The 14,772-nt window shown below is 37.2% G+C and overlaps 5 protein-coding genes, 1 long non-coding RNA gene and 1 other non-coding gene across 8 annotated transcripts in view; 5 read left to right on the forward strand and 2 right to left on the reverse strand.

The window, feature by feature from the left end:
- Positions 1–92, reverse strand: part of LOC104769228 (ras-related protein RABH1e) — a 1,772-nt gene extending 1,680 nt beyond the window's left edge. The window contains exon 1 of the mRNA XM_010424565.2: positions 1–92. Coding sequence (XP_010422867.1) covers position 1 — 1 coding nt within the window. The 5' untranslated portion in view covers positions 2–92.
- On the forward strand, positions 754–3,352 carry LOC104708077 (BTB/POZ domain-containing protein DOT3-like). Its single transcript, XM_010424566.2, has 6 exons — positions 754–947; positions 1,058–1,127; positions 1,310–2,208; positions 2,298–2,556; positions 2,622–2,750; positions 2,848–3,352. Exons 1-6 carry the CDS (start codon positions 808–810, stop codon positions 3,211–3,213), a joined length of 1,863 nt encoding a protein of 620 aa, XP_010422868.1. The 5' UTR covers positions 754–807; the 3' UTR covers positions 3,214–3,352.
- Positions 3,714–5,267, reverse strand: LOC104708078. Its single transcript, XM_010424567.2, has 3 exons — positions 5,070–5,267; positions 4,252–4,979; positions 3,714–4,163 (listed from the first exon to the last, which is right to left on the reverse strand). The coding sequence occupies exons 1-3, from the start codon at positions 5,115–5,117 to the stop codon at positions 3,845–3,847; spliced, it is 1,095 nt and encodes a 364-aa protein (XP_010422869.1). The 5' UTR covers positions 5,118–5,267; the 3' UTR covers positions 3,714–3,844.
- LOC104708079 (asparagine synthetase [glutamine-hydrolyzing] 3) lies at positions 5,576–9,259 on the forward strand. Of its 2 annotated transcripts, XM_010424568.2 has the most exons (14): positions 5,576–5,723; positions 5,962–6,100; positions 6,272–6,367; positions 6,547–6,688; positions 6,796–6,891; positions 7,081–7,175; positions 7,258–7,416; positions 7,501–7,581; positions 7,679–7,900; positions 7,989–8,123; positions 8,274–8,354; positions 8,442–8,528; positions 8,621–8,728; positions 8,818–9,259. In XM_010424568.2, exons 1-14 carry the CDS (start codon positions 5,644–5,646, stop codon positions 8,998–9,000), a joined length of 1,704 nt encoding a protein of 567 aa, XP_010422870.1. In that variant the 5' UTR covers positions 5,576–5,643; the 3' UTR covers positions 9,001–9,259. The 2 variants fall into 2 exon arrangements, with proteins under 2 accessions (XP_010422870.1, XP_010422871.1); XM_010424569.2 differs by lacking the exon at positions 8,442–8,528.
- Positions 9,800–9,872, forward strand: TRNAR-ACG. The gene has a single exon. It is a non-coding gene; the product is annotated as a tRNA-Arg (tRNA).
- On the forward strand, positions 10,913–12,680 carry LOC104708081 (annexin D7-like). The gene is made up of 4 exons (XM_010424570.1): positions 10,913–11,059; positions 11,368–11,513; positions 11,620–11,838; positions 12,039–12,680. The coding sequence occupies exons 1-4, from the start codon at positions 10,984–10,986 to the stop codon at positions 12,546–12,548; spliced, it is 951 nt and encodes a 316-aa protein (XP_010422872.1). The 5' UTR covers positions 10,913–10,983; the 3' UTR covers positions 12,549–12,680.
- On the forward strand, positions 14,130–14,762 carry LOC109126064. Its single transcript, XR_002033133.1, has 4 exons — positions 14,130–14,171; positions 14,366–14,465; positions 14,572–14,600; positions 14,734–14,762. It is a non-coding gene; the product is annotated as an uncharacterized LOC109126064 (long non-coding RNA).

A 14,772-nucleotide genomic window follows, 5' to 3' on the forward strand; every position in this document is an offset into this window, starting at 1 on the left:
TTTTTTTTTTTTTTTTTTGCGCCGATTGGAGATGATGATGATGATCTTTCACCGTAAAGTTTTGAGCTTTAGATCTGACTTTTTTTGCGGTTTCTCAGGTAAAGGTTTGATTTTGACGCGTTTATATGCCTACACCAATGTAACCGCCACCCACGTAAATTTACCATACATAAATAAATAAATAAAACTGTTAAAAAATTAGTTTTACATTAAATTTAATTGCATTGTTTTTACTCAAGAAAAATTAATTGCCTAATTTTAGCAAATTTATCAACATAATCGTTTGACATAATTTGTTGAGAAAGACACCTTTTTACTCTTTAAAAATAAGAAAAGGAAACGTTTAATTCACACAAAGCAAGTAATTAAAATCAACCATAACTTACGATAGTGATATATCTTTGAACGACGCCGTATAGTAACGAAATAAACCAATTTAAGACTACACCAACGTCCAAAGATGCACTCACCAACTACAGTACTACTAGTCATCACATATAAGATGGAGATTACGCAGACCAGTAGATTATGGCGAATGACATAGACATATCATATTCATGGACAGAACATTCTGTACCTAAAAAGCATTAAGCGGTCCAAATCTTACAGAACTGCTTCTCTCAACGAATTCCCATATAAGAGCCACACACTCTCTTTTCACATTTACTCTCATATTTTGTCCCCACTCTGTTGTTACATTTTTGTATATCAGGCAACATATTCATCTCTATCCGGACATAATGTAGTCACACTTCTAGCTGGTTTTAGATATTACTCGATTTTTCTTTGTTTTGCAGATCATAGAGAATGAATCCAGCATCTGCAGGCCAGCTGAAGAGCTCTGGAGATGATACTGATGCTGATCCAATATGTAACAAAAGCATGATAGTTCCAAAAAGAGTTAACGTTGCATTAGCTAACAGCTTCGAGAGGAAAGACCGTTCCTGGTATGCAATCTTTTGATGGTTATATACTTATTATATAAGGTAGTGCAGAGCAAAGAATCAGTAGAGGTTTAGCTTAAGCTAGCTAATGAACTATTTTTTCTTTTTTGCAGGTATGTTAAATCTCAAATCCCTACTGATCTGTCTATTCAAGTTGACGATATTACCTTCAAAGCACACAAGGTAATACTTTTATCAGCAAAAGAAAAATGTTGTTTTAGCCTTAATAGTCTTCAAGTGTGTGTATATATATATATATACATATGAGTTTAGTGATTGGCAAAGCAGAATTTAGACAGAGTAACTTGAACTATCACACATGTTATTGTCAGTTTACCACCTTAATTGTATTTTGTGATGAACAGTTTCCTTTGATCTCCAAATGTGGTTACATAAGCTCTATTGAGCTACAACCTTCAGCTTCTGAGAATGGATATCATCTCAAGCTGGAAAACTTCCCCGGTGGAGCAGATACATTTGAGACCATTCTGAAATTTTGCTACAATCTCCCTCTGGACTTAAATTCTCTCAATGTAGCTCCACTGAGATGTGCATCAGAATACTTGTACATGACTGAAGAATTTGAAGCCGGTAATTTAATCTCCAAGACAGAAGCTTTCATCACTTTTGTAGTATTTGCCTCATGGAGAGATACACTCACTGTTCTGAGATCTTGCACTAGCTTATCTCCGTGGGCTGAAAACCTCCAAATCGTAAGAAGATGCTGTGACTTGCTAGCTTGGAAAGCCTGCAATGATAACACACCAGAAGATGCTGTAGACAGCAATGACAGATGTTTATACAATGATATAGCCACACTTAGAATTGATCACTTCATGAGGGTTATAACAACTATCAAAGCAAAAAGGGCCAAGCCAGAGATTACAGGTAAGATCATCATGAAGTATGCAGAGAACTGGTTGCCGCTAATCGATGATGATTTGGAAGGAGTAAGGGGTTACGGGTTAGGAAAGAATGAGTTGCAGTTCAGTGTGAAGAGAGGAAGAATGGAGGAAAGCAGCAGCTTAGGATGTCAAGAACATAAAGAAACCATTGAAAGCTTAGTCAGTGCACTTCCTCCACAATATGGAGCAGTCTCATGTCACTTTCTATTAAGGATGCTGAAAACAGCAATTGTTTACTCTGCATCACCAGCTTTAATATCTGATCTTGAGAAACGGGTCGGCATGGCTTTGGAAGATGCTAATGTATGTGACCTCCTTATTCCTAACTTCAAAAATGAAGATCAGCAGAAAGGAGCCAGGTGAGACAAATCTACTCTTGTTTGATTAGCTTTCATATTAACTTCACCTAAAGAAATTTTTTAACTTTTTGACGTTGATCTATGCACAGCTCACCTGAGGCATACACTATATACAATGTGGATGTGGTTCACAGGATTTTTGAGTATTTCCTGATGCATGAGCAACAACAACAACAACAAGTACCAGGAAAGCCAAACATATCCAAGCTCTTGGACAATTACCTAGCCGAGATTGCAAAAGATCCATGTCTACCGATCACTAAGTTTCAGGTTCTAGCTGAAATGTTGCCGGAGAATGCTTGGAAATGCCATGATGGTCTCTATAGAGCAATTGATATGTTCCTCAAGGTAGTAATCTTTTTCTTCTGATTTCATCTCCAAACCAAAGCTAATGATTTTAATCCTTGTTTCAGACTCATCCTTCACTATCAGAGCACGATAGAAGAAGACTATGCAAGACAATGACCTGTGAGAAACTATCACTTGATGCATGCCTACACGCTGCACAAAATGATCGGTTGCCTCTGAGAACTATTGTCCAGGTATGCAATAAAACAGAACAAATCTATAAGCCTTTCTTGAATTCATAGAGTAATATAAGTGACTGAGATAAATCTAAACATCCTGTAATAAAACAAGATCAATACTCAAGTGCTTTTCACGGAACAAGTAAAGATGAGGATGCTGATGCAAGACAAGCAGCTGGAGGCAAAGGAAGAAAATTCTGCAGGTTCTAGAGATGATGAAATCAAGACACTTAAGGAAGAGCTGGAGAATGTGAAGAAGAAGATGGCTGAGCTTCAGAGCGATTACAATGAGCTTCAACAAGAGTATGAAAAGCTAAGTAGCAAACAGAAGGGCACACAGAGCTGGGGATTGCGTTGGCAGAAGGTGAAGAAATCGTTCCAAATCAAACGCGAAGACGATGAAACAAGAGACAGGACACGAAGACCAAGTTCCACAACACCAAGAACCAGCTTGAGGAGAAGAATGTCAATGTCATAAATCAATCATAATCTAAGCCAAAATATCTCAACCTAATGTCCAATTATGTATTCACAGTGTTTTAAAGACTGTGACACAATATTCTGGTGATGTACTCTGGTTATTCCAATGTCAATTGAAGAAAACAAAATCAAACTAATTAACTTCCCTATTGCAGACTCAAGGAATCTTAAATGCATAGGAGAAGTAGAGCTGGTTCTAGGCTCTAGCATTCAAGAAGTCAGAGTTAGATCATAACACATATATATTCTCAGTGTTGTGATTTCAGAAAATATTTTGCTTTATTTGGAAAGCAACAACTTCAGAAAGCTCTATGTATTCAGTATTAGCTTTTAATTCTCCTCCTCTTTAGCTACACACTAACTTATCCCTACTCTCTAACACAGTATAAAACAGCTATTAATTTCTACAAATCATGATTTCAGCATCGTTTGACGGTTCATAAGTTCTGTAGGAAGAAAAGAATCAAAAGAAATATTGGAGAGATTAAAAACATCACATTACTGTTTCAAAATATGAGTCATGGAAACAAAGAGGGACCACCATGGTGAGATGATGCTGTTTTACAAATGTTAAGCAAAATCCAAAAGACAAAACTTGGTCCACCAACAAAACATAGCAACAACCAAGTTTAGATAGAATAGGGAGGAATCCAGTGAGGGATGAATGGAGCCTTTATTGGTCCACCTTTGGGTTTTTCAAAATGACGGCATTTTTTGGTGTCGAGATCGTAGACAGCAAAGTGATGAGAGGAGATGATGTAGATGGCATTAGGCTGCAAACCAGGGCACGAGCTGGCCTCAACGCAGAAAGGATGACTGTTTGATAGGAAGATGCAGATATCTCCAATGTCCTCAGTGTAACACATGTATTTGCTATCAATGGTCTCCTCCTCTCTAAACACCATGAATCTCGGGTCTCTGTGCTCCAACTGAGAGTCATAAGAGTACCTACGAGACACACACACACAATGTTACAAAGAGTCCTACCATTGGACATCAACAAGGACTGTGTTAAAAAGGGTAATAGTGTTATTACCATTGGACAAGGAAACGTTCGCCTGAGGAAGACTCCACCCAGTGTTCTTCCCTGGAATATGCTTTGAGCAGCTCGAACTCGGACATTGAAAACTCAGGAAGGTCACGAAACAGTAGCTCACGGACGTTGAGGTTGTCATGGAAGTCGAATGAACACAAGCAGTTGCCTCCAGGACCAGGTAAGTAAAAACATTGATCTGTTTTGGAATAAGCCAGATTCGACTTGTCCAAGCAGGTAAAAGGAAGTTCGAAATGAGTCCACGGGAGGTCACGACCGTGTCTATAGACACCAATCTCACTACCCGGTAACTTGATAGCAACCAAAAAGTCTTCTTCTTCAGAAGGAGAATCAGAAGACATTGCCACATTCCTCACGAATTCGATTTGGGTTGGATCGAAAGGCAGAGTAGTCAATGAAGGTAAAGGAATCACCTTTGGGTTTGATTTGAACGCCAAAGGGTTTAAGAAATCGCTAACACGTAAAACCTCATCACTCGTGTCGTAGAAAATTCCCCATCCTTGTGAGCTTCCAACCAGACTTGAGTTAAGGAGGTCTTTAGGGACTGATTTGTCTCGTACAGTAAATAGCTTCTCCCTCGCTGGATCAAACAAGAGTCCATCTGCCTTGTGGCTCCCGTCGGGAATCTCCTTGACACTGATGGTATACATCAAGTAGGGGTTTTTCGTGGTCGTTGAAGATGAACACCAACGAAAGCTGCTTCCTTTCATCTGTCAAAATAAAAAAGCAGAGAGATTAGAACCACAAAGAGCAAAACTACACTACAGAGAACAAACTTTAAACAGGAATCAGAATCATACCACATTGTTAAGTGGAGAAAGCTTAGAGAATCTGAGGAGGCGAGACATGATTCAAGTAACACAACGAGAAAGAGAAACCCTAATAAATTTCCAAGTGTCACTCTCTCTCTGTCGACTCTCCTCGTTCATCTTCTCCTTTTATACAGAGAGCCATTTTTAGGGTTTGATTTGGGTGAGCGTGAGTGCAATTAAGCTCACACTAATCATACGATTTACTCCATTAACAGACAATAAGCTTGCTTATGGAGGAGCATAATAAACTCGAGGATGGGACATATCAAAACGACATCGTTTGTAAGGATACTGTATCTTTCTCTCCTCGTGAGTCATGACACTTGGAAATAGAATCTTTTTACGAAATCAAAACAAGTCAAAGGGAAATTAGGGTAAAGTTAAAAACCGAATCTTTTTTTCTTTGGGAATAAAAATACAATTAATTGACAGAATCAACGGTCCTGATTGAATTTGGAAACCCATCTTATAAAGATTGCATCTTTTTTTAGTTGTTGTCACAGCATCCATTTCTCAGAAGCCGTTGTGTTCTCTTCTTGCCGCCACCACCACCAACAACACCATGTGTGGGATTCTTGCTGTGTTAGGCTGCGCCGATAACTCTCAGGCAAAACGTTCCCGTATCATCGAACTCTCTCGCAGGTACTCTCTCAAATCAAACCATTTCTTCGTTTTTTTCCCCGATCTCGTTGGTTTTGTTTTTGGCTGCGCAATGTTATTTGCTTTTGGATGAGAAAAGTTTCCAGCTTTCTGGTAGAAAGAGTTGATTTTTGTTAAATGAAGAGCCTTTTTTACTTGATTATATCTTGTATTGGTCAAAAGACAAAAATTGATTGAATGGCTTAACTGGTGGTATTAAATAATCTAAATGTTATTGTAGATTGAGGCATAGAGGTCCTGATTGGAGTGGGCTACATTGTTTTGAGGATTGTTATGTGGCTCATGAGCGTTTGGCAATCGTTGACCCCATTTCTGGAGACCAACCACTCTATAACGGAGACAAGACCATTGTTGTCACGGTAATTTTTGTTCTAAATTGCTGAGAGGAACTGGGATTAGTGGACATAGATTCCATTGACATTACACATAACGAAAGGAAATCATGAGTCAAACCTCAAACTTTATGAGGATTCATATGATTAAGGGTTTTTTTTTGTTTTGTTTTGTTTGGACTCTTTCCTTGCTTTCAGGTCAATGGAGAGATATACAACCACAAGGCTTTGCGTGAAACTTTGAAGTCTCACCAGTTCCATACTGGGAGTGATTGTGAAGTGATTGCGCATCTTGTAAGTACCCATGAGATTTTATTTCAGGGCTTCCTTTGTTGTTGTGTCTTTTTTTTTGTATTTTTGAGTGAATTCAAGTACAAGAACTGTCACCTGAATCTCTCTTGCCTTATGGTAGTTGAACAGTTTACTGTTTCAAACATTTATCAAATCTGGTTTATATTTTCTTGCTATTGCAGTACGAAGAACATGGAGAGGAATTCGTCGACATGTTGGATGGCATGTTTGCATTTGTGCTTCTTGATACCCGGGACAAAAGTTATATTGCTGTAAGGGATGCCATTGGTGTCAATCCACTCTACATTGGGTGGGGTGTCGATGGTATGTTCACATTCTCTGAGAAATTCACCTCAGTGGATAAGATGATTCTTCTTTTGTCATTGATTACTTATTTTGTTCTTTGACAAAAAAAAAACTATTTTCCACAGGTTCTGTCTGGTTTGCTTCTGAGATGAAAGCACTTATTGATGATTGTGAACAGTTTATGTGCTTTCCTCCAGGCCACATTTATTCAAGTAAACAAGGTTTGCACTTCTTATCAGATCACATCTATTTTAAAATCATATAATGACTTTTCTTGGCTGACTCACATTGTAGTGAACACGTTGTCACGGATATCAAAATGGTTTTAGTTATGGGTTTCTATCATTTAGTAAGTTTGTGTGGGTCTTTTACTGTGTCGTTAAGGTTCATGGAACAAACCTTTGTTGCAGGTGGGCTTAGGAGGTGGTACAACCCCCCGTGGTTCTCGGAGTTGGTTCCTTCAACCCCATATGATCCCTTACTGGTGCGCGAGACTTTTGAGAAGGTAAATCTTCCTTAAGATCTTCTCTGACAAATGCGGATCAGGTTTTGGAACTATGGATGTGATAATTTTCTTTGAATTGCAGGCTGTTATAAAACGACTAATGACTGATGTGCCTTTTGGCGTTCTCCTCTCTGGAGGATTAGACTCATCCCTTGTTGCTTCAGTAGCGTTACGTCATTTGGAAAAATCAGAAGCTGCTCAGTGGGGTTCAAAGCTGCACACATTTTGTATCGGTTTGAAGGTATTGACCCAATTTCTCAAAATGTTTTTACCGTAAGCTTTCTATGCTCATCAAGATTTCTAATTCCATCTGTTGTCATTTCAGGGATCCCCGGATCTTAAAGCTGGTAAAGAAGTCGCTGACTATTTAGGAACTCGCCACCACGAGTTACACTTTACAGTTCAGGTAAAGTTTTTTTTTTTTTAACATTTACAAGAGTATTGAGTGTGAAGATTTGTTTCACTGATTGATTGTTTATGTCTTTTTCTAATGATAATATCAGGACGGTATAGATGCCATAGAAGAAGTCATATACCATGTTGAGACCTATGACGTGACTACTATAAGAGCCAGCACTCCAATGTTTCTTATGTCGAGGAAAATCAAGTCGCTTGGTGTAAAGATGGTTCTTTCTGGGGAAGGCTCTGACGAAATTTTTGGAGGATATTTGTACTTCCACAAAGCACCCAACAAGAAGGAGTTTCACGAGGAAACATGCCGAAAGGTAGTGCCTCTAGGACCAGGACTTCTTGTTTTATTCTTCCTTACTCTGCTTCTTTTGTAACTTGTGAATCTTGTGGATTTGTTTACAGATCAAAGCTCTTCATCAATATGATTGCTTGAGGGCTAACAAATCAACTTCTGCATGGGGTGTTGAGGCTCGTGTACCTTTCCTCGATAAAGAATTTATAAATGTCGCAATGAGCATCGATCCAGAGTGGAAGATGGTAGGTGGCATCTTTCTTATCGTTTCCTTTTTCATCTTTCTGTTACACATTCTAGTTTGAGTTGATTGTTTCATACCTTTATTTTATCACAAAATTTATAATCTCAAGTTACAAAATTGGTGATAAATGTGGTGTAAACTATAAATGCAGATAAGGCCTGATCTGGGAAGGATCGAGAAATGGGTGTTACGCAATGCATTCGATGATGAGAAAAACCCTTATCTACCAAAGGTTTATAACAACAACTTTGTGCTTCCTGCAGTCTTATGAAAATTTTCCAGCTTTGCTAATAACTTCTCGTCTTTTTGGTAAATGTAGCACATTCTATACAGGCAGAAAGAACAATTCAGTGATGGAGTTGGATATAGCTGGATCGATGGTCTAAAAGATCATGCAAACAAACATGTAATCAGATAACTCTTTTTATTTATAGATAGAATCTTAAGTCACAGTTTGAATGTTTCATAATGTGATGCTTTCAAATCTCTCTTGGTAAGGTCTCTGACACAATGCTGATGAACGCAAGCTTTGTCTTCCCTGATAACACACCTATGACAAAAGAAGCTTACTACTACAGAACCATCTTCGAAAAGTTCTTCCCTAAGGTAATGATCTCACCCGCATAACTAACTTTGTCGCCTTGATTTTCTTGATCTTTGCTCTGATCTGTTTTTCGGAATATATAAATGAGCAGAGTGCAGCTAGAGCGACTGTACCAGGAGGTCCAAGTGTGGCATGTAGTACAGCAAAAGCTGTAGAGTGGGACGCAGCTTGGTCACAGAATCTTGATCCGTCAGGTCGTGCGGCTCTTGGAGTTCATGTTGCAGCTTATGAGGAAGAAGATAAAGCCGAAGATCCTCGTCCGGGGAAGGTTTAAATCTACCGTTGAAATCGCGCTCTACTTATCCTCTTTTGTAGGATTGATGACTGAATAGGCAAATCTTTATTCTTTCCTTCTGGGGTTTTGCAACACTCCATGGAGACTGAGTTGAGTTAGCCCTGAATTGTGTACCTAATAAGTTGCTGGTGAATTTCTGTATTTTACAGTTGTTAGACTATGACTATCCATGAAAGCTTGATGCTACTTGAGATTATTAACGTTGTTTTCATGAATTCGATTCTTCCTAATTTTTTTTTTCTAAGCACAAGGTGTTTTGCTCAGTATTCTTTGCTCAAGTGTGTTCAAATCTAGATTTTATTTCAGTTTTGTCTTGAGAAATTCAAGTCTAAATAAACTCGAATTGTTAGTGCAACAATTACAAAAAAAATGCATATAACATTGTGGGTTTTGCCGGTTTATGTTAACCTTTGTTTTTGCTATAAAAAGCCAATACTCCTTCATTTTCTTTAGACATCTGATCTTATTCTCTCATCTTCTCTAGCTTCCTTCTCTTCCTTTTCTTCTCTTCTCTTGTCTTCTCTCCACATAAATTTTTTCTTATACAAATCAGAATCGTAAATCACACCTCTTTTTCTTTCATCAATTCATATGGTGCCTCAAAGAAATCTACTGTCATCTAAGGTTATCTTGAAGATTAGAGTTGATTCTAGCACACACATAGAGGAACAGGTTGTATTGAGTTGAGTTGATGTTTGGGTTCGGCCTGTTTAAATTTTCTTTATTGAAGGATCTAATGTATTGTTTATAAATGATAGAAAGACAGGATAAATAAGAAGACTCTGTGGCCCAATGGATAAGGCGCTGGTCTACGAAACCAGAGATTCTGGGTTCGATCCCCAGCAGAGTCGCATTTTTTTTTTCCAGAGCTTCTTTTTTTGTACTAGACATTTTTACGGTCTATGATAACATTCTTTTAGATCGCTTACGCTTACACACATTATTTTTTCATCCATTCATTTATTTTCTTTTCATACATCTATGCAATTAGATATTTGACGGTTTTTTTTTTTTTTATAGTCTTGTTAAGAGACGTTTTCCTTGTTGATTTGATGATGATAATGTCTCTTTAGATATACTACGATGTTAATAAGAAAACAAAAAAAAAAGGCGTTAGATAAATTGACGTTACGTTTCGTTTTGTCGAGTTTCAGTATTTGGTTGCCAAGAAAATAACTGCTCCTTTAACGTTTTAGCTTAGCACCAACCACGTGAACCCCTGCGGCTATTCCTTGGAGTTCAACAACAAGAATCAAACAAATGACAGAAGCCATGCAAAATCTTGGTTTTTTTTTGTCTCTAGAACTTTCCTGTAAATATAATTATTATCACATACAAAATACAAGCCGATTTATATAGCTAAATATTTTTCTTAAAGGTAATCAAATATCAAAGTTGTCCCAAAGAAAATATTACATAATAAATTTTAGGATATTAGTTTTGTAATTGTTTATATAAAACATTTTATTAACATAAATATAATTATAAGTTTATAACCATACTAATAAATGTCAATACCAAAACATGTCATTCACAATCTAACTCATATAAGTTTCTGACACACTCTATAAGAAAATAAAATAAAGATAAAGAAACTTCACTTTTAATGTATTCAACTTAATTACTACAACCTTATTTTCAATTAATTAATTAAATTCATTTTCTGCCAGCTATTTAGATTTTCTTCCTTTTTAATTGATTTACTTAACTTGCCAAATTGGATATGCTTTTATACTTAACTTGTATTCAACATAATTACTATCAACACCATTTTCAATTAATTTTCTAGCTTTTCCATTCATTATATTGAATTTTCATTTTTCCTTTTTATTGATTTACCAAAATACATATATTATACAAACACTTTTTTAAAGGTCCATTTCATTATTTAAGCAAGACAACCTACCTCATAATCGAGACCGCAGAAAACAAAAACATACAGAAATTTCACTTTGTTCAAGAATGGCGTCTCTCAAAGTTCCCGCCAATGTTCCTCTTCCTGAAGAAGACGCTGAGCAACTCCAAAAAGCCTTTAAAGGTCTTCCACTCCCTGATCCCTCCCTCTCTCTTTATCTATTCATTAATCAATATTGGTTATTTAGAATTCGGATTCGTTTCTCCGATGGAATCCTCTATTAGTTTGGTTGATGCATGGTGTGTAGTACAGATGCAGTTTGGTTGATGATATGGATTTAATTAGTTGACAATCTTATTATATGAAACGAAATGAATTTTACTTTTTCTAATTAATTATATATAAGCGTATTTCTTACTGATTGGATTATTTCGAACCTGATTGGATCTGACTCTATTTTTCTTTGATTTGATTGTGATTGTCCAACGCAGGATGGGGAACCAATGAGGGGATGATCATATCAATCTTGGCTCACAGAAATGCAACGCAACGCAGTTTCATTCGTGCTGTTTATGCTGCTAACTACGATAAGGATCTTCTCAAGGAATTAGACAAAGAGCTTTCCGGTGACTTTGAGGTTTTGTTTAAAAAGAGACAACATCAATTTATATCTTTGTCTTTTGTTTTCTTTTGTTTGAGTATACTGATCTGTTAAATTGTGTTTTTCTTTGTAAGCAAAACAGCGAGCTGTGATGTTGTGGACTTTTACTCCACCGGAGAGAGATGCTTATTTGGCTAAGGAATCTACCAAGATGTTCACTAAAGACAACTGGGTTCTTGTCGAAATCGCTTGTACTAGATCTGCTCTTGAGCTTCTCAGTGCCAAGCAAACATACCAAGCCCGCTACAAGACCTCTCTTGAGGAGGACGTTGCATACCACACATCTGGAGACATTCGTAAGGTATTATATTATTTATATATAAGTAAATATGTGAATGCTCATGAGATTTTCATTTTAAAAATACAATAGTTCATATCTTTATATATTATAAGATCTCTTACATAATTTATCGATGTAAGATTCCTAACAAACTCAGTTCGTATACTATGTGCATGAAGAAGGTATATAAGTTTGTAACATATATGGTTTTGTTTATGCAGCTCTTGCTTCCTCTTGTGAGCACTTTTAGGTACGATGGAAATGAAGTGAACATGACTCTAGCTAGGTCCGAGGCTAAGATACTTCACAAGAAGATCGAGGAGAAGGCTTATGCTGATGACGATCTCATCAGAATCTTGACAACAAGGAGCAAAGCCCAAATCGGCGCAACTCTCAATCACTTCAACAACAGTTTCGGAACTTCCATTACCAAATTTCTAAAGGAGGATTCGGGAAACGAATACGTTCAACTACTCAAAGCCGTGATCAAATGCTTTACGTATCCAGAGAAGTACTTTGAGAAAGTTCTACGTCAAGCCATCAACAAACTGGGAACAGACGAGTGGGGACTTACGAGAGTGGTCACTACACGAGCCGAGGTCGACATGGAGAGGATCAAAGAGGAATATTTACGCAGAAACAGTGTTCCTCTTGATCGAGCCATTGCTAAAGACACTCATGGCGACTATGAGGATATACTTCTCGCTCTTCTCGGACATGGCCATGCTTGAAACAAACATTTGCAAGTTAAAATAAATAAATAAAGTATCGCTTTGGCCTTTGTGTTTAATAAAAGAGTTGTGATTGGTCTTGTAACTTGGTTATGTTGAATTATTTATGAATGTTTTCATCTTCGTTTGTCAGTTCTCTTTCTCTCTTATCAAATAAACACAACAATTTATTTACTCAATAAAAAAATAAAGCTAAAACTATATAACAAATCATCATTTACCAATCTAATATAATAAAGTAGGGTTACACCCTCTAAGAAGCTCCCTCTATCCGACACGTGGCACCCTCTAAATTCTTCTTTTTAAAAAAACCTTACCCACATAATGGGCTGTACATTATTTATTTGTTAATGGGCTTTAACTGGGTTAATGCCATTACGACGGAAACTCTAAGTAGTCTTCTCCTCTTCCCCGGCTCTCTCTCTTCCCCAATCCTCCATGCTTATCTGTTCATCTCTGGCAGATCCCCGTTGCCGATCTCCTCTGTTCCTCTCTTTTTCTAATCAAAGGTCTTCATTTCCTATTTGAAAGTGCGATTTTAATATTTGGAATTTCAGGGTTGTGTGGATCTTTCTTTAATGGTGTCAAGTGATAAACAAAGAAGCTCAAACGTCACCTTCACCTCTCCGTAATTCCAAGTTTTGATCGGCTAAGTTATGTTTTTAAATCGATACTGGTCATACTCTTTTTGATTACGGTCGTAGAATTCTGTCAAGGTTACTTCTCTTATTTGGTTGTAGAGTTAATGTCGTGTTTTGATTCTCTTTTAAAGGTCGTCTCATGGTCGTCGGATCCTTTTTAGTTTGAATAATTGACCATTCGTTTCAGATTTAGGGGTCTTTTAATTTGTTCTAAAACGATCATTGAGAGAGAGTCATAGGTTGATTCAGCTTACTACATCGTGTCCTGTGAGAGAGATTTGTTAAGCTTAAACTGAAATGTCATCTATAGTTTTCATCATCTATGTTCTGTATGTAGTTGACAGAGAAAGAGCTAGACCCGTTTATCGCTTCTTCTGTGTTTGCAATGTTTTTAATGATCTTCTTCCCTTTTTCTCTCAGGTTTGTGAGAACCAAACTGCGTCTGGCTGGGAAGATTTTGGAATTACTCCTCAACAGCTTTCTCATAATGTTGTCAATGGATCACTACAACAAGCAGCAATATGGACCGTGTAGGTTTCCTCTCATGAGACGTGGTTCTATGTGTATGATTTGTTTTTAAAAAACTGTCTTCTTTAGCTTACTTTGGTATGCTTTTTTTTTTGGGTTGGAATCACCCTCAATGATTGCCAAATTTGATGAGCTACGTACTACCAGAGGAAGGTATGCTCTCATCTCATTCCATAGACCAAAAACAAACTGAGGTTTGTTAGTGACTCTTTAGTGTTGATCTGTTATTTTCTTCTTATTCTTCTTCTTCAGGGAGGTTTCTTTGGAAATGTTGGCTTTAGGAGTTTCAGGTTAGGGCACGGATGAAGTTATAANCCAGCAGAGGTCTATTATAATCTCAAATGTATGTAGTATTTCTGTTAATTTATTGGGCACTGCTTATTGTTGTTTCCTCCCATTTAACTGCAGGTTGTTTGGACTCGCTGGATAGAACTATTTCTTTACTGTAGGCCAGGTTGGTAAACTATTAAATTTGAAATGTCCGTAGGTTTTCCTCCTATTAAAACTACTTCTACCCTGATTTCATGCCTCTCCTTAATGGTTAAATGGCCTAACCACCGTGACTCCCTAATAAGTTAAGGTAAGACATCTTCTCTTGTCTTGTCTTTGTCTTCTAACTCGTGAGTATCTCAGTTGATGATTTTGCAGGAGGATTTTGGTGCCCGGTGAGGATAGGGAGGACGTTGGTCGTTGTTTTGTTTTCGTAGTTGGTGTCTCTTCTTCTGGTTTTACCGACGGCCAAGTACAGGTTTTAAAAATTCTAGAGTTCTTTTTTTTCAGGATTTCTCTTTTATGTCGTTGTTTGATTCAGACTTGTAAAATTAACTAAATCTAATTCTGTATATGTTGTGCAGGTCGGGTTGAAGAATGAAGACTGACTAAGGTAAGTTAACTATGTTCTCCTCTCTTTGCTCTTTTTTTACTTGGATTTTTTAGATTTACCAAGTTATACTACTACCCCTGTTTCTAATGATGTTTTCTCTTTCTCGTTTCATCTGATTTGATGGTTGCTGCAGTAGCACTTGGGATAAAAACAAAAACAGAGGTTTGTCACA

The sequence above is a fragment of the Camelina sativa genome, chromosome 8, assembly GCF_000633955.1.
Source record: "Camelina sativa cultivar DH55 chromosome 8, Cs, whole genome shotgun sequence".
Classification (NCBI taxonomy): domain Eukaryota; kingdom Viridiplantae; phylum Streptophyta; class Magnoliopsida; order Brassicales; family Brassicaceae; genus Camelina; species Camelina sativa.